General features: G+C 41.7%; 1 protein-coding gene across 12 annotated transcripts in view; it reads left to right on the forward strand.

The window, feature by feature from the left end:
* Window positions 1-19,699, forward strand: part of gulp1a (GULP PTB domain containing engulfment adaptor 1a) — a 92,103-nt gene that overhangs the window by 47,762 nt on the left and 24,642 nt on the right. For 7 of the 12 annotated variants that reach the window (XM_080478360.1, XM_080478353.1, XM_080478355.1 and 4 more), the window contains one exon: window positions 13,233-13,313. The exons of 3 other annotated variants lie outside the window; for them this stretch is intronic. In XM_080478360.1, coding sequence (XP_080334486.1) covers window positions 13,286-13,313 — 28 coding nt within the window. In that variant the 5' untranslated portion in view covers window positions 13,233-13,285. Of the gene's footprint in view, window positions 1-6,744; window positions 6,907-13,232; window positions 13,314-19,699 lie in introns of those variants that run through there. 2 more of the 12 variants (XM_080478351.1, XM_080478350.1) reach the window with 2 other exon arrangements.

Raw genomic sequence — 19,699 nt, forward strand, 5'->3', positions numbered from 1 at the left:
TTTTAGTGGAGTGACATTTAGATTATGACCTTGCCAGATGAATCTTCAGTCACCAAAATGACATGTCTTTTCCCACAGGCCATTTCAATTGTTGAAAAATGATTGTTAATTTTGTGACTTAGCCACATAACAAAATGAAACGCTTTCTTACGCGTGTCATCACAAGGCATTTCAAACCACTCGTCTTTTATTCTAAGACACTGTGTCCACCTCCCAGATAATTTCAGCGTTCAACAGGAGCTCTCTGCTCTGACAACATAATAGCATGCTGCGTACATGCAGGGTTTTTTTTATTTTTGCTCTATAAATCCACCTAAAGGGTCCCAGAAAGATCTGATTTGTCTTCCGGTTTCACATCTGCTGATTCAAGTCGAAGGATCTTTTAAAAAAATAAAAATAAAAATCAAGATCTTCTTGATAAATGTGACGGGCTACAATCCCAAGAACAGCACTGTCACGCTGAGGTTTTCTGTGACCGCAAAAAAAAATAAATTATGTTTTTGTTCAGCCTCGGAGGGGAATTTTTTTTTTTTCAACTGATGCCAAGAAAAACCTTGACAAATGTTTCCCAACGTCGTGGTGAAGCTGACAGTAAGAAACAGTTTGGATTGTTTGAGGTTAGGCAAGAAACCGGAGGTGGTGAAAGGTTATACCTATGAAGCAAAGCGGCATTTCATAACAGATCACCATTGAAGCGGGATGACGTTCAGACACAGTGACCGCAACAAAAATGTTCCGAAAGAAATGGAGACGACCATTGACAGCCATGCAAATGAATTTTACTGTTAAAGGAATTCACTCAGTCACTGAAAATGTTGGTTAAATACCACCTTTGCACCATCTCTGCTGTGAATTCATCTAAGAGAGCCTCATAATGTTCCTGATCACCGGAGAAAGTTCCAGTGGCTAAAAACACATTTTATAGAAAACTTTGAGATTCATACCAGAGCTGCTGGTTTGAAGAAATTCCTGTTGAAAATGTTTTTTTGCTTCAGGTTGATCAGACTGGAGCAGAACATCAGCCTGAGGCCCCATTTACATGACGTTTTCATGTGAGAAAAAATGAAAACTTTATCGTAATTTGGAAAGTTTACATGACAATGGGAGCCTCTGAAAACATACGTTTTTGAAAACGGCCCCCAAGGTGGAAAGTTTTGAAAATGCTTCGACGAAAACTCAACTTTCTGGAAACGCTGCTACTGCGCATGTACACCAACTCGCAGTGCCAACTTGTGCGCCAACATACCAGCTACATCGTTTTCAGGGTTTCCATATAAATGAACATCGTTTTTGAAACGTTGCTGTGTAAGCGTGGAACTTTTCTGAAACGAGTACACCAAAATGACGCATCTGAAACGTTGTCGCGTGAGACTGAAATCTGAAACTGCTTTAAACTTTCTAGATTCAGTTGATTTACGTCACCCAATATTATTTACTTCCGATTCCTACTGCAGAAGCAGGAAACAAAGTGAATATTCCTGTCGTATATTGCTCTTGTGGAAATTGAGGAACGCTCCATCTTGCAGTCAGTGGCTCGCCGATGTCATGTCCAAGTTAGAAAAGATCACACATTGTATCAGAGGCAGTACTGACAGGTTTTATGAAAAATGGCAGCCTGTTCTCTTACTTTCCCTCCTTGAATACTCTAATCCCCCCCCCCCCCCCCTCTCCTATCTATTCATTCATTTGTATTAAAATGTTTTAATACTTTTATTATTTATCTACTTTTCTATTATTTATCAATTTCTATATTTGTTATTGTTATTATTTTTTTTATTTATTTATTTACTTTTTTTGGCCTAAAGCTCTGTTTTTAGTGGGCGGGTCACTCGTGGAATTTGGGGATCGGGATAGAAAGAAGAAAAAAAAAGTAGTTACTGCAATAATATGCTTTATGTTTAATGACCTTTGTATGTAAAAGTCGTTTTAAATCTGTTGCCTTTCATTTGCAATAATAATTAAAAAAAACAAAAATAAATTCACGTCGACACTAAAGCAGAACTGACCTTTCAAACTTTTAAAACAAGTTTCCCCGCTCCCACCTTGTACCTCCAGTTATTGCACAGCTTGTCCCTTTTAATTACTTTTCCATGTGGAATCAGGATAAAAAAAAAAAAAAGGCCAGTTCATGACCTATTCAGCTTTTTTCTCTTGTAAACTTTACAGACCAAATTGATTTCGGTGTGATGTATTTGTTTTCCTGTCAGTGCACTTGTTAATTTCCCACCACCAAATGTCTGCTGAAGACAGTTTAGGTTTGCTCTTGCGCAAATAGTCCAAAGATTTTCAGATTATTCGGAGGTGAAAACACTCTCCACTTCGCGCTCTTCCTAAAAATGGAGAAACTCACGCTTGGAAACGGCATTCCCCTGACCCGAACAGTTTGAAAACAGTTGTCTTTATACTTTCGTCTCATTGCAATATTTGATTCCACGGTGCAGTTACTGTTTAGTGTAGTAATTCCGAAGAGTTCATATTAATTGAATCTTCTAATATTGATTGGAGTCACTGAAGTATCCACTCAGAGCATGACGTACTGCAGCAACTTCTTATTGACTGTTAATTTAAAAAAGTGTTTGGCAGGAGTCCTGTTTAGTCGCTGTGAAATGGATAAACACTCTGAAAGATCCATGAGTAGAATAAGAAATAAATGAGAGCTGAAACCATGAGGGAAGTGAATGATTAAAGACTTTAATAATTACGTGTCATTATAATTTCTCTGGCAAACTTGTTTCCTTGTGTCGGAGTTCCAGTTAGTGAACTCGTCTTTATTTCCAGGCTTATTGTTGGAGTGGCTGTCTGTGACCGTTTTTATCCTTCAAAAAGTTTCACTCTACAGTTTCCCATCGTGAGACAGAAAATCTTTGTGGAGCGAGCTTTTAGAAATGACCACTTTTGACTCTTTAGCTTGTTGTTTATATTCCAATTGAATTGTATTAGAATTTATTAAAGGTCGATAAACTTGCATAACTCAGACACTTCTATTGTTGCTGGTTGCTGCTTTATGTCTTTACAAAATGATCAAATAGGCTTTTATGGAATATAAAGTTAAGTATTTGTGTCCAGCGATGGTTCTCCTCTCACCATGAGCATCATGTCGGTTATGGCTAATTAGCAAATGCTAACATGCTACACTGAGCCCTTGTTTACTTGACAATGTTCCGTTGCGTTTTGGGAGTCCATTTACATGACAACAAAGCTCAGAGCTACAAAAAACAATGCAACTTTTTGAAAATTGCTTCCAATGTGGAACTTTTTGAAAACACTCAGACTCTGTCTCCCTGGAAAAACATGCAACTCTTGATGCCGCCATTGTTGTTATTGTCCATCTACTATTTACTACGGCCGTATCGCACATGTACACCTTGGGAGCCATTTAAAAAAAAATAAAAATAAATGTCGTGATTTAAAACTGAATTTGAGGGAATTGAAACAAGCTGCTAATCATAAGAATGTCAGATTTATTGTGAGCTTGTTAGCATTAGCCTTTATTTGGTGAAAGAGCTCCACGAATACGAGCAGATCTGCGGTTTCACTTCACAAACTTGCCACCTTTCCTGGGAATTGGGAAGTTTGTTTTCGACTCTTTCTTGCGACTAAATTATCCAGATTTTCCCGACGCCGTGGCGAGGACGGTGCCTCTGAGGCTCTCGGCTTCGCTTTTACAGTTCACAATCAAAATGCTGCGCTCATGCTAATCATAGTGGGGCATTTTTTTTTTTTTTTCTATTTTTTTTTTTTTGCGTACAGACTAATTTTCTTCCTGCTGCCTCAGCCTCAGTCTCCCAAGGGTGGGTTGTATATAAATCATTCCAGCTCCACATTTTCTGATGCTAATGTAGCTAATATATGGAAGTTGATTGCTTTTTGCTTCTTGCCCGTCATCGCTGCGATATTTCTTGGCGAACGGGACGTCGACGAGCCGCGTCGATTGAAAACACGTCGGTCCTCCTTTTGCATTATGACTCAAATCACGAGGAAGCCTGAATTCCACCGAGATGTTCCTCATTGAGATGCACGTTCTTGCTTTTTTCAGCCCACTATCACAAACACACACCCGGTCCCAGGTGACAACTGAAATAATTGGGAGTCTGAACTTGTATAAGTAAGTGTAAACACAGAGATGCTTTAAACTTTTGTATTTACTTGCTTATCATATGTTTTCTTGTCCAAATGGGGGTTTTCTCCCCCCCCCCCCCCCTTGTATGTTTTTCTGCTAAACATGCAACAAAGAAAAAAGAAATGGTGTTTTTTTTTGTTGTTGCCAACTTCCACAACAAAGTCTGGAAAGATGAGTCACTCGCATTGTTCTTGACTGCTGACCTAGATGAGTCTGTTGTGTTGCTGTTTTGAACATCAAGAAATGGTGAATTATCTACTTAATGATGTGGAATTTGGCTGTCATACAGACGCTAAACCAAGTCAGCAGAGGCAAACATGCATTTCAAGTGAATGTTTGCAGATAAATGGACAAAAAAACCTGAAGAAAAATCCCCAGAAATCAGCTTTTTTTCCCCATTAAATCAACTTAAATCAACGCAATTTTTTTTTCATTAGTCGGTGTTGTGGAAAGACCCCGGCTTTCCTGGAAATTGTCTGGACCGTCCACTTCCCTTTACCCCTCCACAGCTGTTCATACAAGACGCAAAACATGAAATGATCCAGAGCCGAGTGGAGCGGGGGAAAAGAAAACTCCTCGAAACTGCCCGAGACCCTCCCTGTATAAACGCTCTCTCGTGCAGGATTCAGATTTCTGCCGGCCAGCAAAAACACGGCGCCACCCGAGGCCACGACCCAGCTGAATCTCTACGATACTGCGCAGACTGAAAGTGTCAGGAATGCCCTCTCTGGCAGGCGAGCAGTACCCAGCATGCTCCGTCTTTTTTTTTTTTCTCCTCAAGAATTTGGACTACTTACCGAACAGAGATCCAGAACTTAATTCTCCCCTTATTGCAGCAGCTCATTGATGCTCGTGGTCAAAACGCACAACGCACTCATTTATTCTCATCAGTGGGCGACGGCGACATGAATTCATCAACAGGAATTCATCATCATCGGACAACTGTTCATTATATTTGGATGAATGTCTCTTTTGTCAGGAAAGCAGTGAAATAACCTTATTTATCACTTCACTTCAGTCCTTGACCTCCTACAGCTGTACAAGATGAAATATGATTGGATATCTTTGTGGGGGTTTATAGTCATATGATTTCTATCTTGAGAGGATTAAAGTTCCCATTTTCTCATGAAGGAGTCCTCAAATACGTGTTTTGTTTAGCACATATTTGATTCAATGGATTAAAATCTTTCAATGGATAAATGAATGCACACACAGAAATGTTTAATAATATAGTCTGGGATTTGAATATTAATTATCATTTATAATGCAGAAAATGTGAATTCTTCGATAGATATTTCTTGATTTTTATTAGATTCGCCAACGGAAATTGGGCGACCAACAAAGGTTGGGTGTCCACCTGCGTGCATTTATGCAGGGACCGAGCCCAGAAGGCCAGGGGGAAAGGTCCCTATTGTTTTTGTAATGTTTATTATTATTATTATAAAAAAAATAAAAATTCTTCTCCTGGCGTGCCATTGAGCCCAAATTTCAGCCTCTAAACACCAAGTTTGGCACGCTCATCAAGACTGGCGAAGTAATTCAATAAAGTCATTTGTTTCATACCCAACCAGCCAGTTTTACATTCACACCGACTGAGTACACGCTTCTTTAACGTCACAGCAATCACATTCTGCCACCGTTAAAGTAGTTGTAGAGATGTAGGATGTCAATAATCACCAAGAAACATCCGTTCAGATTTTTCAGATTTATTTTGTCATTTGCTGTAGTTTTTTTTTAATCATATTTGATTCCCAAATAATTGCACGATGTAGGAACTTATAATTAAAACACAACATCGTCAATTGAATCTGCAAAAATGATTAATGTTTATTCTGAATCTTTTGAGCTCAGCGGCCATGTTTTCTTTGCTGGAGCTCTTGTATGAGTCACAACATCGGACTGCTTCACTCGAATTACTTCTGAAGTTGAATCCAGTTCAGTCCAATTCCATCTCAGCGTTAATTTTTTAAAAAAAGTACGTACCCAATAGCAAAGACGTGAACTACAAGTTTGTAAAGTCTTATGCTTCAAAAGAGTGAATGTACTTTTTAACGTTTGCACTTTCCTCAGGTGGTTGTGAAGTCTGTGATGGAGTTGCCTTTTCTTTTGCGTGTGTTTAAACCTAAGAGAGCAGGATCCGGGCTCAACTCTCAGGTGTTTATCACTTCCGGTGTCGCGCTCTTCGCCCCGCCGCCGCCCTCTGATCTTTCACTTCCACGGCTTCCCAGACAGTTCATCCGTACGTGGTAAAAACCACAATCCAGTGTCAGATTTTAAAGCATCCGGTTGCCCCGAGTTCACATACGGAGGGAAGAAGGAAGGACGTTAGGAACTTTAGGAAAGTTAGAGGAATGTCGTGACTCCCGCTTGATGATGTTTTGTTGTTGCGACCGATGCCAAGACGTCGACCCGAGGGCGTGACGATGAATTGTATGCTGTAGCAAAAAGCAAAGGGTCACTCTGCAACCTCTTTATAGGTCATGTGTGGTATGCCACAGAGCATCGCCATGAAGGCGGACCCCGTGGAAGAAGGGGTCTTTTTTCTCTCTCTCTCTCGCTCTCTCTCTCTCTCTCTCTCTCTCGTTCAGCACTGCTTTTGGACAAACTGTGGGCGGAGGAAGTTTGGTTTGAACGTCTTGTGTCAGGGCTTCTTGTTGAGTTTGCAATCCCCCCATCACTTCTCCTTGAAGCCGTCCTGTTAGTGTACCACCATCTGGTCCACAGCTGAAAACTATTAAGACCGGCTGGAACTTCCTCTTCACTATTCCACCCCGGTTTGAAGGCAAGTAAGTCACTTTTATCTCGGCTCTGTTGTTGTTTGCCTGCATCTTCCTCTTGCTTTTTCTTTTTCTTTTTTTTTTTTTTGCCATCTTGTAAGCCTTCAAGGTGCCGAGGGGCTTTTTTTTTTTTTTTTCTTTCCCTTGAAGCGTTTTAAGGCGAAGTTAAAGTGCCGGGCTGTGATGGAGCAAGCCCTGGCTTTTAGATTAAACACCGGGACCCCGCGGTGGATTCAGCCGAGGATTCCAGGGACTCGATTCATAAACAGATTGTACTTGTGATTTTCTTTTTGTTGTTATTTAGCCGTAGCGGCTCCGGAGTCGAGTTGGTAAGAGTGAAGTGAGGGGAAAACAAAGGATCTTTGTTGATTTTCTCTTCTGAGGCATTATGTTTGAGAGACCACAGTGCACGCTCTACTTGGGTCCCCTGCTAAAAGCCCGCCGCCTTTCGAGTGCATGTGGGTCACATTAGCGAGTAGCTGTGAGGCATTTGTAAATGGGACATTAACTTTGTTTTCTTTTCGGAGCCTTTTTAAATATTAACGTCTGATAAATCCTTGCATTTGGGAGCTTTTATCAGCTTCTCTCCCCCACCCCCTGGTTGTTGTTTGTGGTTTGAGGGAGCCGACTGCACAGGGTCAGGGTGGGTTGTGCTCATTTCCAGAAAGATGTTGTTTTTTTTTTCTTTCCCCTTTCCCAAGCTCAAATTCCAAATGTCTGAGTCACGGAAGGTGAACCGTCAGTCCCGGGGACTGTGTGCTTGGGAGGATGATTTTCTCAGAGAGTCATATTTTCCACTGTTTTTGCAAGTTAGCAAACACACGTCAGACCGCAAGTGTGTTTCTGTCGGAGTGGCTTTCTGCAGCGTACGACTTAAATAGATGTTTAATCCTGGATTTTGCACCCATTTGCGTTTATTGGACCTAATAATGCCAGAGGGCTCGTCGTAATTTTGTTTGGTAATCGCGATCTGACTGGTCGTACGCGCTCTTTCTACGCGTGAGCGGTACTGCAGCCTCCTGGTGGGAAGTTCATCACATCTAACCTCCATCACAGCTGGTAAACAGGGAAGGCACACTGTTTGCAGCTCAGTGTGTGTGTGTGAGAGAGACTGCGAGAGTGTGTGTGCATCCTGAGGTCGGAGGTTCTCTCAGGAGGGTGCTGTTGAATCACCAGACAGGAAGCTATTAAAACAGGGCCCAGCACCGCGGCTGTCAGTCACAGTGAGTGACATCACAGCCAAGTGTCACACGAGGCATTGCCTTACATCCAACCGTGTCACAAACAAACAAAAAAAGCTGGCCAGACTTTGTCTGCTGCCACGTTCCTTCTGCTGCGGGTGCCAAAGGGACGCGCTCTCTGCTTTTTAAGAACTTAAAGCTCTTAGTGCTGACTTTCAGGGCCGTCCTGAGCCGCTCCACGTGATTGGGAGTCTATCCAAATATATAACGTTTCACTCGGTCATAATAAATAATAATCATTTCCGAGTTCTTTTTTGGGGGGTTTTGTCTTGAACAACACTGAGCAACATCAAGCAGTCTGAATGCCTCATTTTTTATTTTTGTTTTTTACACTCTCGATTTTCAGTTCATAGCATACGATCAAACCTCACCAAAAGTGTCGGACAACGAACCCATGTGTTTAAAGTGGTGAAGAACAGTAGCAGGCTGACAAGTTTGATAATTGCACACATGAGAGTGCATTGCTTGGTCCAGTGGATGGAAAGTTTCATTTCATTATGCAATAGTTTACATAACACCAAAGGAATCCAGGTCCTCAGGCCTCGTCTGCACGACGTTTTCCAGTGAGAACGCAAAGCTTGTGTTACGTTTTGGGTTTCCGTTTACACGACAGCGGTGCTCGGAGCCGATGAAAGAGCAACAAGTTTGAAAACAATTGCAAAGGTGGAACTTTTTGAAAATGTTCCGACACTGTCTCCGTGGAAACGGAGGGAAAACACAACTTTTTCGAAATGCTGCTACTGCATAGGTGCGCCACGTGCATCATGTGCAAGTAGATGGACAATAATAATGTGATGGGATGTCTTGGAATCAAAAACTGTCCTAATCATACGGGATATAGTGAAAAAAGAAAAGGATCAAGTGTTCATGTCAAGGACAACAAATCTAAGAGTACGAGGTGGACCACTGCAACACAGGGAGCATCGTTACATTTACGGCCCATTTTATCTTAATTTCTTGTGTATACTGCACCTCCGGTGCCTGGTTTTAGTTAAAAAATAACTTTAATACACCACTTACGCCTTCAGCGTCCAGCTTTGAAATTGATGAAACCATTAACTGAAGCTTTATTTTAACACAGGGTTATTTTGCTCAAGAAAAACAACCTTAGCTGCCTGGAGAATGAAGGCAGTAGTGCACTTATATGCAAAAAGCTCAGGCGAAGTGCCAAAGTCTTAATGTGGCACAACAGATAGTGCAGGATACTTTAAATGCAGAGATGCGCTGAACTCTCTCTGTGGTGAAATGCAAACAACAGTGTCATCTGTCCGTGGAAAAGCTTCTCCAGCAGCAGTTTGGACCTGAAGTAACACACGTTCTCTCTTTTCTTTCAGTGAAGATATTCTCTTTTTTGTCAGACTGAGGAATGTCCCAGTCTCCACCCAAAATCTTGTTCCATTTAAAAGTTTTCAGCCCTTCCAGGGGCCTCTCGTAAATATCTCCTTACACTAGAAAACCCACATACACGGATGTGTATTTCCCTCAATTACACGCCATATATGTCATTTACGCGCTCATTTCTCTCCGCCTGTGCAGTGCGAGTTCAAACTCAACCGTCGCCCCTGTCATGAGTGTGTATTCTTTCTAAAGGATGACTTGTCAGCAGCTCCTCCCAGCAGCGATAAAGATATTTGACTCCATCATTTTCACCAGCACCCCACTGCTGTTCAGACGAAGCTAATGATCCACGAAGGTTCGACGTAAGAGTGATTGTTTTTTTTTTTTTTTTTTTTTGCCACTTCAGTCTCTGTCTCAGCTTCAAGGACCATTTTTTGATTGTGTCATTTATTTAGTTTTTTTTTTTTTTTTTGAATGGCATCATTTTTGTCAAGGTTATAATTGGTCTTTTTGTGAGTTTGTTGCAGCGGCAGGTGATAAAATGAACCGTCGTTTGACACTTGTCCAAACAAACTAATACCACAGATGTTATTTATCCTTTTGTGCAAATTAAAAAATTCTGTATAATCATATTGATCCATTCTTCCATCTTCTGGATGGATTTATTGGAGCCAATCCCAGCTGACATCCTGGAACGTGTCGCCGGTCCGTCACAATGGCTGTGTCATCATGAGATTTAATTTCTTATTTTGATATGTTCAATATCTGCAGTACCGGAGGCAGCCAAGCAGTTGTGCAGCCTCCACCCCATTTGACAGTATTGTGCCTGGACCTGGAAGGGTTTTGTGTGATGCATTGATAAAGCAGCACTCCCGTGGAGTTTCCTCTTCAAAGAGCCCAATCCTAAGCACTGAAACGTACGTTTATCCTATCGCTTTGACAATGAGAGCGATGAACTTGAAGCACCTTTTGTAATGTTCTTTAAAAACCTGGTTTGATTATCATAATATGTTTGTATGCCTTTTTCTATCAGGCAGTAATTTTAAGAGATTTTATCTTGAGACTTTAATAACGTTTTACATTGTGTTGGAAGTTCTCAGCATACTCTCTTTATTCACATTTTTTTAAGATATTCTCGGGTATATACCCAGAAAACGAAGGTTTTAGTATTTTTGTCCAGAAATTATAGTTTACTTTACAATACTCAATATCAGTATCGATCATGTTTGCCTGATTTGTTTACCAAATGTAACTCGGAAAAGCTCCAGCATAAACACAATATATAGGAATGGAGTCCAGCCTGGGCTGGCTCCAGAGTATAATGGATCGCATGTGGTCAGGAGGGATTAAAAGTTTTACAAAGTCCTCATCTGTGCATCAACGTGTCGTGTATTATTATCATGCGAGCGGCGGGATTCGACTCCAGTGTTCAGGGAAGTGACGTGGACTGCTTGCCGTAACAGGAGACTTCAATTATTGCCGTTCTCTTTATGTTAGTTCTGTTCGGAGAAGTGACTTTGTTTTTTTTTCTGTCTGGTCCAGTCATCTCTCTGTGCCAGAATCAAGTTGGACTGTCTTTGGCTCCCTTTCAGAATTTTTTTTTTATTGGATTTATAACCATGAAATATTAGGGTTGGCTCCAGTATTTAATTTATTTTCTTTTTTTTACCTCTTAAGACCTCTCATCAATCTGTGTCCATCCGTCCATCAATCTACCCGAATTCTTCAGCTAACATCAGCCAAAGCGGCGTTGTAGGAGACCGTAGTACTATAGATGAAAAAAAAAAAAGATTTACTCAAACATAGAGGTTTACCGAGTACACAATAGTTCATAACTGCTTTCTCAGAGGGAACACACACACACACCTGTTGTGTTTAAGCCAGACTTGTTGGTTCCCACACACTGAAAATATATAACACAGTCTTCACATTTAATAGAAAAAGCCAGAGATGGGGGAAAAAAAAGAAAAAAAATTTTTTCTTAAATTACCTGACCACACTTTAGGTGTGTTTTCAAAGGCCTGAGATAGCACCTATGCGGCAGCAGGCTTTGCATATTTTTCCAACAGCTAAGGAGTCAAGAATATTGATTGTGGAGCGCCGCTGACAGCTACCTATTCCTGGACAGTTTGTCCTTGCGGTCTCTCTGGATTGCTGAGCACTCATCGGGGAATTGATGCGAAGGCCTGAAAGCAGTCAAAGCAGTGGCGTATCAAGTGGCACTGCGGAGGAGGACTGGCATCTGCAGGGAAAAAGTTTCAGAGTTTTGAGTTTACTGTGATAGTTGGTGTGTTCAACCTGCATTGATACAACTGTAGAGAGAAGCATAGCCACAATCAATATTTAGAAGTTGCTTTATTCACACAAAGACTTTCACTGGAAAAGCAAACCGTGGTTTGGTACTTTATTTTTGACGGAGGCACAGATACGAAAAAAAAAATATCCGTTTTCACGTGAAAACATTGTGTAAGCTGGGCCTTAATGAAACAAGTTATTTCCAATGAATAGTTTGGAAATAGTAGTTGCAAGATTTACTGTAATTTATTTAACTATTGAGCGCACCTGAATACAAGCCGCACCAATCAAATTTAAAAAAAAAAAAAAAAAGGAAGGTCGGAGTTACGTGATGCACCTGAATGCAACACCCATGTATTGGCAGCATGAAGCTCATTAACCCGTAAAAATCCATAAATCATCATCATCGGTCTGTCATCGAGCAATTTTGAGGAGGCTTTTTGGAACTGTTTAGTAATCCTAATTTTAGAGAGGCATCCAGCAGCCTTTTCAGAGGGTCAATTTAATTTTTCATATTTTAGATGGTGTTCAAGGACAATTCAGCATCAATCACCTGTGATTGGAGCACCTTTAAGGTCATTTAACAGTTACTCATTCAGGGCTAATTTTCTAAGTGTGATTTAGACCATTAGGACATTCTACAGTGTAAATTTTTTTTTTTGTGATTGCGGCTATTTTAATGCTTGTAGAGCAGAGATGTGTAACACATTTTAGTTCAGTGGCCATATTCAGCTTAATTTCATCTCGAGTGTGCTGGACCAATAAAATTGTGCCATAATAAACTTTAGATTTAAACTTTAAAGTTGTTCTGTGTTGTGGCACAGAGTACATGTGATGAAACTGTCTATATTTTCATCAATCTAAACATTCACTACAATCTCAACACGAAGCCAATTTTGATATGTTCTGGTGCAGAATTTTGGTGAATTATTTCATTATAACCCAATCTAATGGCTCGTCACATCTGTGTTGTGACATGTCTTGTCTCAGTTGATCAGATTTACACATCCATTCATAGGCTGTGTGCTTTGTGAACACTGTGTGTGCACTTCCAAGTATTTGTCTAGAAAACAATTGCCCCAGTTCTGCTGGGAAGATTAGACCATAATTGCATAAGAGGATCATAGCAAACCGTGTTATGTGTTGCCACTACTGTTGTTGTTTTTGTTGTTGTTGTCGTTGCCCTTTGATAGAAATCATCATTCTCAGACGAGGTTAGAGGCACAGTCACCACGGATGATGAGCATGATGGCGCTCAGCAGTCGACTGTTTAATGCGGAAACACTCAGACTTTAACTCAGTCCGACAGCCGAACCATGCATCATTCACAGAGGGTGGCCATATACTTATATTTAGAAGGAGCGAGAAAAGTTTGTTTGGAGACTTTCCACTTGTTGTGGAAGCTTGAGGTCGAAACCCTTTTTTTAACCGACCCCCCCCCCCCCCTGCTGCTTTTTCCAGGTGGAATATTGGCAGATACTCAGGAGGGACCTTGGAGACGCACATTTTCCACTATGAACCGCGCCTTCAACAGGAAAAAAGGTGAGTGGGCAAAATGAAGAAATAATACACTTCGTTTAGAAAGTGCTTTTTCGGAACGGTAGACCTTCAGAAAAATGAAATAACAGCATCGGGAAACGTCACAACAAGTAAAAGCCCCAAAGATAAATGGTAGCATCCGAATCAATATGTGTTAAGAGAGAGCACTGAAGTGAAGTAGCTCTCAAGTTTTGTGATACGAAACATCAAAGTACTGTTCAAGCCACAAACTGAATAAAAGCCCTCGTATAAAAGTCTTGTTTCATGAAAGAAGATGGAAGGTGACATAACTGGTTCTCATTTAACTTACAAAACTGCGTTTGAGCTTTTGGAGCTACAGCGGTGTCACCGACGTCTTCTCTCTGAAGTCTGTGAAGACGACTGTGTTGCCCTTTTGGACTGATGGCTACTGCGCTCTTCAAAGAGCCACTTTAGAGGTATTCCATAGCCCTTTTAGAAAACTCTATACCAGGACCTCATTGCTTTTCAATTCATTTCAGCTGTCAATTGATATTAACTCTCAGAGGCTCGCTTGACATCACTAATGCATCGCAGACGTCCACAACAAGGCTTGTTGGAGATAAATGGAATTGGAGACGACGTTTCTCGTAAAAATGGATTATTTTTGTGTTTTCATTGCGTTTCATTTGGAAATCAATGTCAGAAACCCTGAAAATGGTTTAACAAATAAAGTTAACATGATAATAGTCAGGGGAAAGTTGCTCTTTAAGCGAGGAGTGGGTACAAGCCACTAGTAGGGCCACTAGTGGGTGCTGTTGTTTGTTTTTGTAATGAAACCACACACACACACTCACACACACCATTTTCAAAAAGTTGCATTTTCATTGACTCTTGAGCACCACTGTGATGTAAACAGATGCCCAAAATGCTACTAAGGTTTTGTGTTTTTACTTGAAAACATTGCCGTGTCAACCTTAATAGTGTAATCTGAAGTTTTTTCCTGGTGGGTGTATGAGATTTCATGAATGATAGAAAAACACATTCGACATCACTTGAATGAAAAATGTCATAAGGAAATATTTAAGTCCCTGTGAGGTTAATAAAGGTTACTTATGTCATAAATGAAGAATCTGAGAGGCAACCATTAGATTTAACATTAAATAGTAAACCGTAAAATAGTGCATTATAGCCTTTAAATATTAAACTTTTCGTGGCACTGAATATATATATATATATATATATATATATATATATATATATATATATATATATATTGAACATGTTTATAAAACCCTGGGACAGAACTGGCAGCATGTGGTTGTGGAATTATTACAGGACTCATGCCAGTACTCATGAAAATGTTGTTACTGCCTCAATATAACAAGAATGACAATGTTTTATATCCAGACTCAATCGCAAGTCTTTCCAAACCAACACTGGGGTGACACATCGGTCCTGTTAACTGGTGGCTCCTCTGGAAAGAGGTTATTTTATTATGTGTTCCATTTGTCCTCTGGATTCTCGGTGCTTTAAGGATTGTGATTGAAGAGGTCTTTTTTGATGCCGCCAATGACTCGTACATGCAGCTCTGCCAAAGTCTTGCCTTGGACTTTTTATTTCAAGGACATCAGCTCATTCTCAGTGAAGAGAATGGACAGTGGCAGTAGGGACAAGAAGGGTGGTTATAATGAGCTCTGGATGCCACGAAAGCTGTGGATTTCAGCTGAAAAAGATCATTTTGAGGCTTTTTGTGAGAGCTCTCAGGCCAAGGATGTACCGAAGGTATCAAGACAGTAAGGCCGGGGTCAAATTACAAGCACTCAGTGTTGAATATTTGGCAGATTCAGGCCACTTTCAGAAAGTGAACTGAAAAGACGCCTGAAATACTGGAAAAATAATCGATTCACAGAAAGACCGCACTGGTGTTTTGGAATACTAATAGTCCTGCTTTAGGACAGCTTTTGTGATGGTTTTTATGGGTACGAGCAGATCGACTTGGCATGGTGAAACCAGATTCTTTCTAACCTTGAAGTGTAGTACTGCAAACATTCTCTTCCTCACAAGTTCCGGCTGATTGTCTGAGGAAGATGAAGAGACATTCTCGACGTGGCACGGCGAGAGATAAGAGGTTGAAGAGTTTTGTCTGAATGAATCTCCCATTGTTAAGTTTTTGTTTCACGATGTAGAGACTCACTCAGTGAGACATGTCCAAACATGGATTTTTGTTGTTGTTGTTTTTTTTGTTTTGTTTCAACTGCAGTACTGAAATAATTATTCATTTGGCGCTCTCTTGAAAGCGCCCCCAAAAAAAGTAATTTTCTTTTTTTCTTTCTTTTTTTTTTTTTTACAAGCTGTGCAGCTTCAGAGAGCTGATCCCACTTGAAAGAGCCCAATCGTGAGAGTATTCAGAGAGGACAATAACAAACAGACAGGTCATAGCAACACGCTGTGCCCTGGACAGTGGGGTGGGTTGAGGTGACCTTGCCCAAATGCAGAGGAGGTATCAACCTGCTGTGTTCACCATCGTCTGTCCTGCTTCCTTTAGTGCAAAGCGACAGCGCTGGAGGAGTCGAGGAACGTGTCCGAGGCCCAGGTGGTGCGCCATGGCTTAATGATATTTGGGGTTTTTAATTCACTTTCCCCTCCCATTAAGTCTTCCTCTTGTCTGGGTGTGAGGCAGTAATGCAAGAGGGCAGGTAATCCTCCCTCACCTCACTTTGAAGGGAAATACGTTTGCCCGAGATGCCGATGCAGCTCCATAAATTTGATTTCTGAGCAAGCAGCAGCTGCTGAACATTCCCACCTGCACATGCTGGTGTGTTTACTGCGAAGGGAAATGAAGGCAGCGGCAAACTAAGTGCTGCGGGCAGTTCTCTCAAGAAACACTCACAGACAGGCGTCTGGATGCCAGCCACTTCTTTGTAGCTGCAGACTGCAAAAAGAGGCTGGTGTCAAATTACAAGCACCTGGTTTGGCATGTGGGAAGATCAAGTGTTTGCTTGTTTCAGACAAAGCAAATCAATTAAGTTGGCGTCAAATTACAATCACTCCATGCTGCGTGTTAGCAGATCCAGCGTTGATTGTTTCCAGAGTTGAGCTCAAGGCAGCAGCACAATGAGGCTGGTGATAAATTACAAGCACTCCGTGCTGTATGTCGGCAGGTCTGGCGACTGCTTCTGTACCTCATGAACTTGAACACATACGATACTGGAAAGATAACTAATCACAAGCTGCAGTGGAGTGCCAGAATATCATGCACTATGAAACACGCTTGTGTCGATGTAGTGAAGGGAAATGGAGGCAGTGGCAGGTAATGGGAGTTCCTGCAGCCCACGCCGGAGAAGTACTCGCAGACAGGCAAACGGATATCTACCGTTTCACTCTAGCCGTTGGTAGTACATCCATTTGAACATGACCTATCACTTCCTTTTCACTGAGAGAAAGCCGGCGCTTTCCTGACCTCCAACGATGCTCCACCATATCAGAACACCAGCAGACGCCCGACCCCCTCAGGCGCCCTCTCCAGATTTAATTTCTGCCACACTTGTTACAGTCAGACTGTAGCAAATGATGCCGAAAGGTCCGTGACAGATAGCGTAATAAAAGCTCTCTCCTCTCCAGGAAGATAAAACACTTTTGGGGTGGACTATAAACTATAATACACCAAAGATAAAATATTCGGGAGCCAGTTGTGTCTGTGCACAGTATATTTTGCAGCCTGCATTTAAACTCAACGGACCTTGAATTTTTTGGGGGGGGGGGTTTCCTGCTGCCAAAACAGACTGAATGTTGACAAACTGCGTTAAAGATGAGGATAAAAGGTGAAGCAAACTTGTGAATGAAGGCTTTCGCATGCGCTTTAAAAAGATGTTTGGATTAGCTTGAATGGTTCCCAATGAAATTCACAATTTGGGAAAGATGACATTTCCGCAGCCGGCAAACGATTTGAGTGCCATTGTGGAAATGTGAGATTCACATCCATCAAAATGATCACCTGACACACAACATTTCATTTGCAGCTGGCGGCCTCCCTCGCTTCGTCAAACAAAAGCGTTACCGGCCTGGTGTTTCACCCCAGAGTGAATCTGTTGGGTCTCTGCAGAGCTCTTAATAGGACTAAAAAGAGGATAATTGCCTTGTGTCGTTGAAAACGTAGCTCACGCCCTCATTATCTTTTTTTTTTTCTTTCTTTCTTTCTTTTTTTCTAGTAAACTGTTGCGTTTCTTTATTTACACGCCAGAAGCGTCCGAGCAAAAAGGCCTTTGGAATAGAACAATTCGTTTGCGCGTCGGTTGTTAATTGACGCCAGTTGAAATGAATAGACGGCGTTCAGTCTTGGACATGTGCATGGATGCACCGTACAGTACTCTGCACCTGCCTCTGTTTGCTTTGGCTGGGAGGGCGAGTGGCTGCTGGCACTGACAGCAGGTCCTCCAGACTGATTTACCCCCCCCCCCCCCCCCCCCCCCCCCTTTATCTCTGTCTGGCTCCGTGTTGTGGGCTTGATCACGTCTCGCAGGTAATGCCAGCAGGGATCTTGATCATTTTTATCTCCTCTGTTTATTGCCCCGCGCTCTGAGACGTGACTTGCACTCGAAGAGTTGGACGCGTGGACAGAGATGGAGCGCCTGGACATAACTCGCTTAGTGTTCGCGGCGTCACCACCGTAAACCTCCACTGGACTTTCAAACCTGATTTAAAACCTGGGAATGTGACCACAGGAAATGATTCAAACCGACTCACTGCCTGATTAGGTGTCCTGAGCGCCAACTAATGAAGACTAATCCAACAATCTCTCGATTCATGCTGCATCACTTTGGTGTCGCGTTCAAGGTGCTTGGTTTCATGTTGTGGCCACCGCAGAACAATACGCTTGGACCTACATGGACCTTTGCGTGGACAGACAACACGGTTTGTTATTCCGGGCGACTCTCAACTATAAAACTATGTGTGCAGTAGCAGCGTATATTTTCAAAAAGCTGTTTTCAATTTCAAGCACTGTTGTCGTGTAAACGAACACCCGGAGCCCAACAAAAGTTTTCCATTTTCACTTGAAAACATCGTCACGTGTCTGAACGGGCATTGAGTAGGAGCTCACAGACATTTCAGACGTCACTGATGATGTGTTGATTATGGGTTCAGTCTTGACTGTCCTGTACATCCATTGACTGAACTTTGACTATTTCTGTGTTGTTGTTTTTTTTCTTAATGACCATGTGAATAACTCTCAAACATGTGTCCATTCAGTTTGATGAAAATCACGTTCATTTAATTCTGTTTTTCTTTGTTTCCAAGGGACCGCACCCTTTTCATAGCGGTCAACCTCAATGGAGAACCGATATTACACAAATACACAGAAACGTGACTCAGAATTATGAACACTTCCACAACATAATCTACTCCAGTACAGAAGCTCGAACAATAATGAACCTTGTCAACCTTGTCATGTCCCCCCCCCCCCCCATCAAACTTTCAGCGAGTTTCAATTTGTGAGGCAGCTGATTGTGGTGGTGATGTATTGAGTTGCATTAAATTGCAGGGATCTTGTTACAATTTCACCAGTTCATTCCCTCAAAATCTGCGTGTGACGGAGACAAAACCTGTAGTGATTTCCCCTCTCGAAGGACTTCCTGTCCATATTTCTGCATGATTTCAACACTTCACGTCATAGGCTTTTCTTTTTTTTCTTTTTCTTTTCAACATTTTCAAACTGGCAGCATTGATATAGCTGAATGGAGTTTTATTCTATTTTTTTTTTTCCGTTCCCTCATGGCAGCACAGTTTAAACCTTCAAAGTTCTTTATCGCCAAGAGACACTCTCCTTTTGAGTTCTCTGCAGAAGTGCGGTGGTGTTGGTCCGCTCCGCTTGAAGCCCATTCGAAGTTGTCTTCTGCGTGATGGAGAACTGTGCATACCCTGCAAATTCATTGTGTGTCATTGATTGAGCACTGCAGTGAATTAGTCTATTGCCTGCCCACTTCTCGTGGTCCTGTAGGAAAAATTGTGCACTTACGGTACAGCACTCAGGCTGAGAAAGGTAGGGACTGGCTGAGAGAATAGTCAAAAAGCCTTTCTGTGACCACAGTACTCCATAAACCCAGTTTTACCTGCTCTGATAATACAGAAGTAGTGCACAAAACATTAAAAGAAAAGAGCTATATATTCAGATATAAAATGCTCTTGGTAGTTGGAGTACTCAGAATCACGTTGTTTTCCCCTCTCCAGCCTCTTGTTTTTATCCAGTATGTTGGTATTGACATACAGACTCATTATCGCCCCGGATCCACAGCAGAACCTGAGATAACGACTTCTGAGATGTCGCTGAATACAGCTGCTGGCCGGCAGATAAGGAGACACTGATGCGATAACCTTGTAACAGACCAAACCATCAATAAATCCACAGATTATCAGGATGTTGTGGCCTCGAG

The sequence above is a fragment of the Lipophrys pholis genome (genome assembly GCF_963383615.2).
Source record: "Lipophrys pholis genome assembly, chromosome: 13".
Taxonomy (NCBI): Eukaryota; Metazoa; Chordata; class Actinopteri; order Blenniiformes; family Blenniidae; genus Lipophrys; species Lipophrys pholis.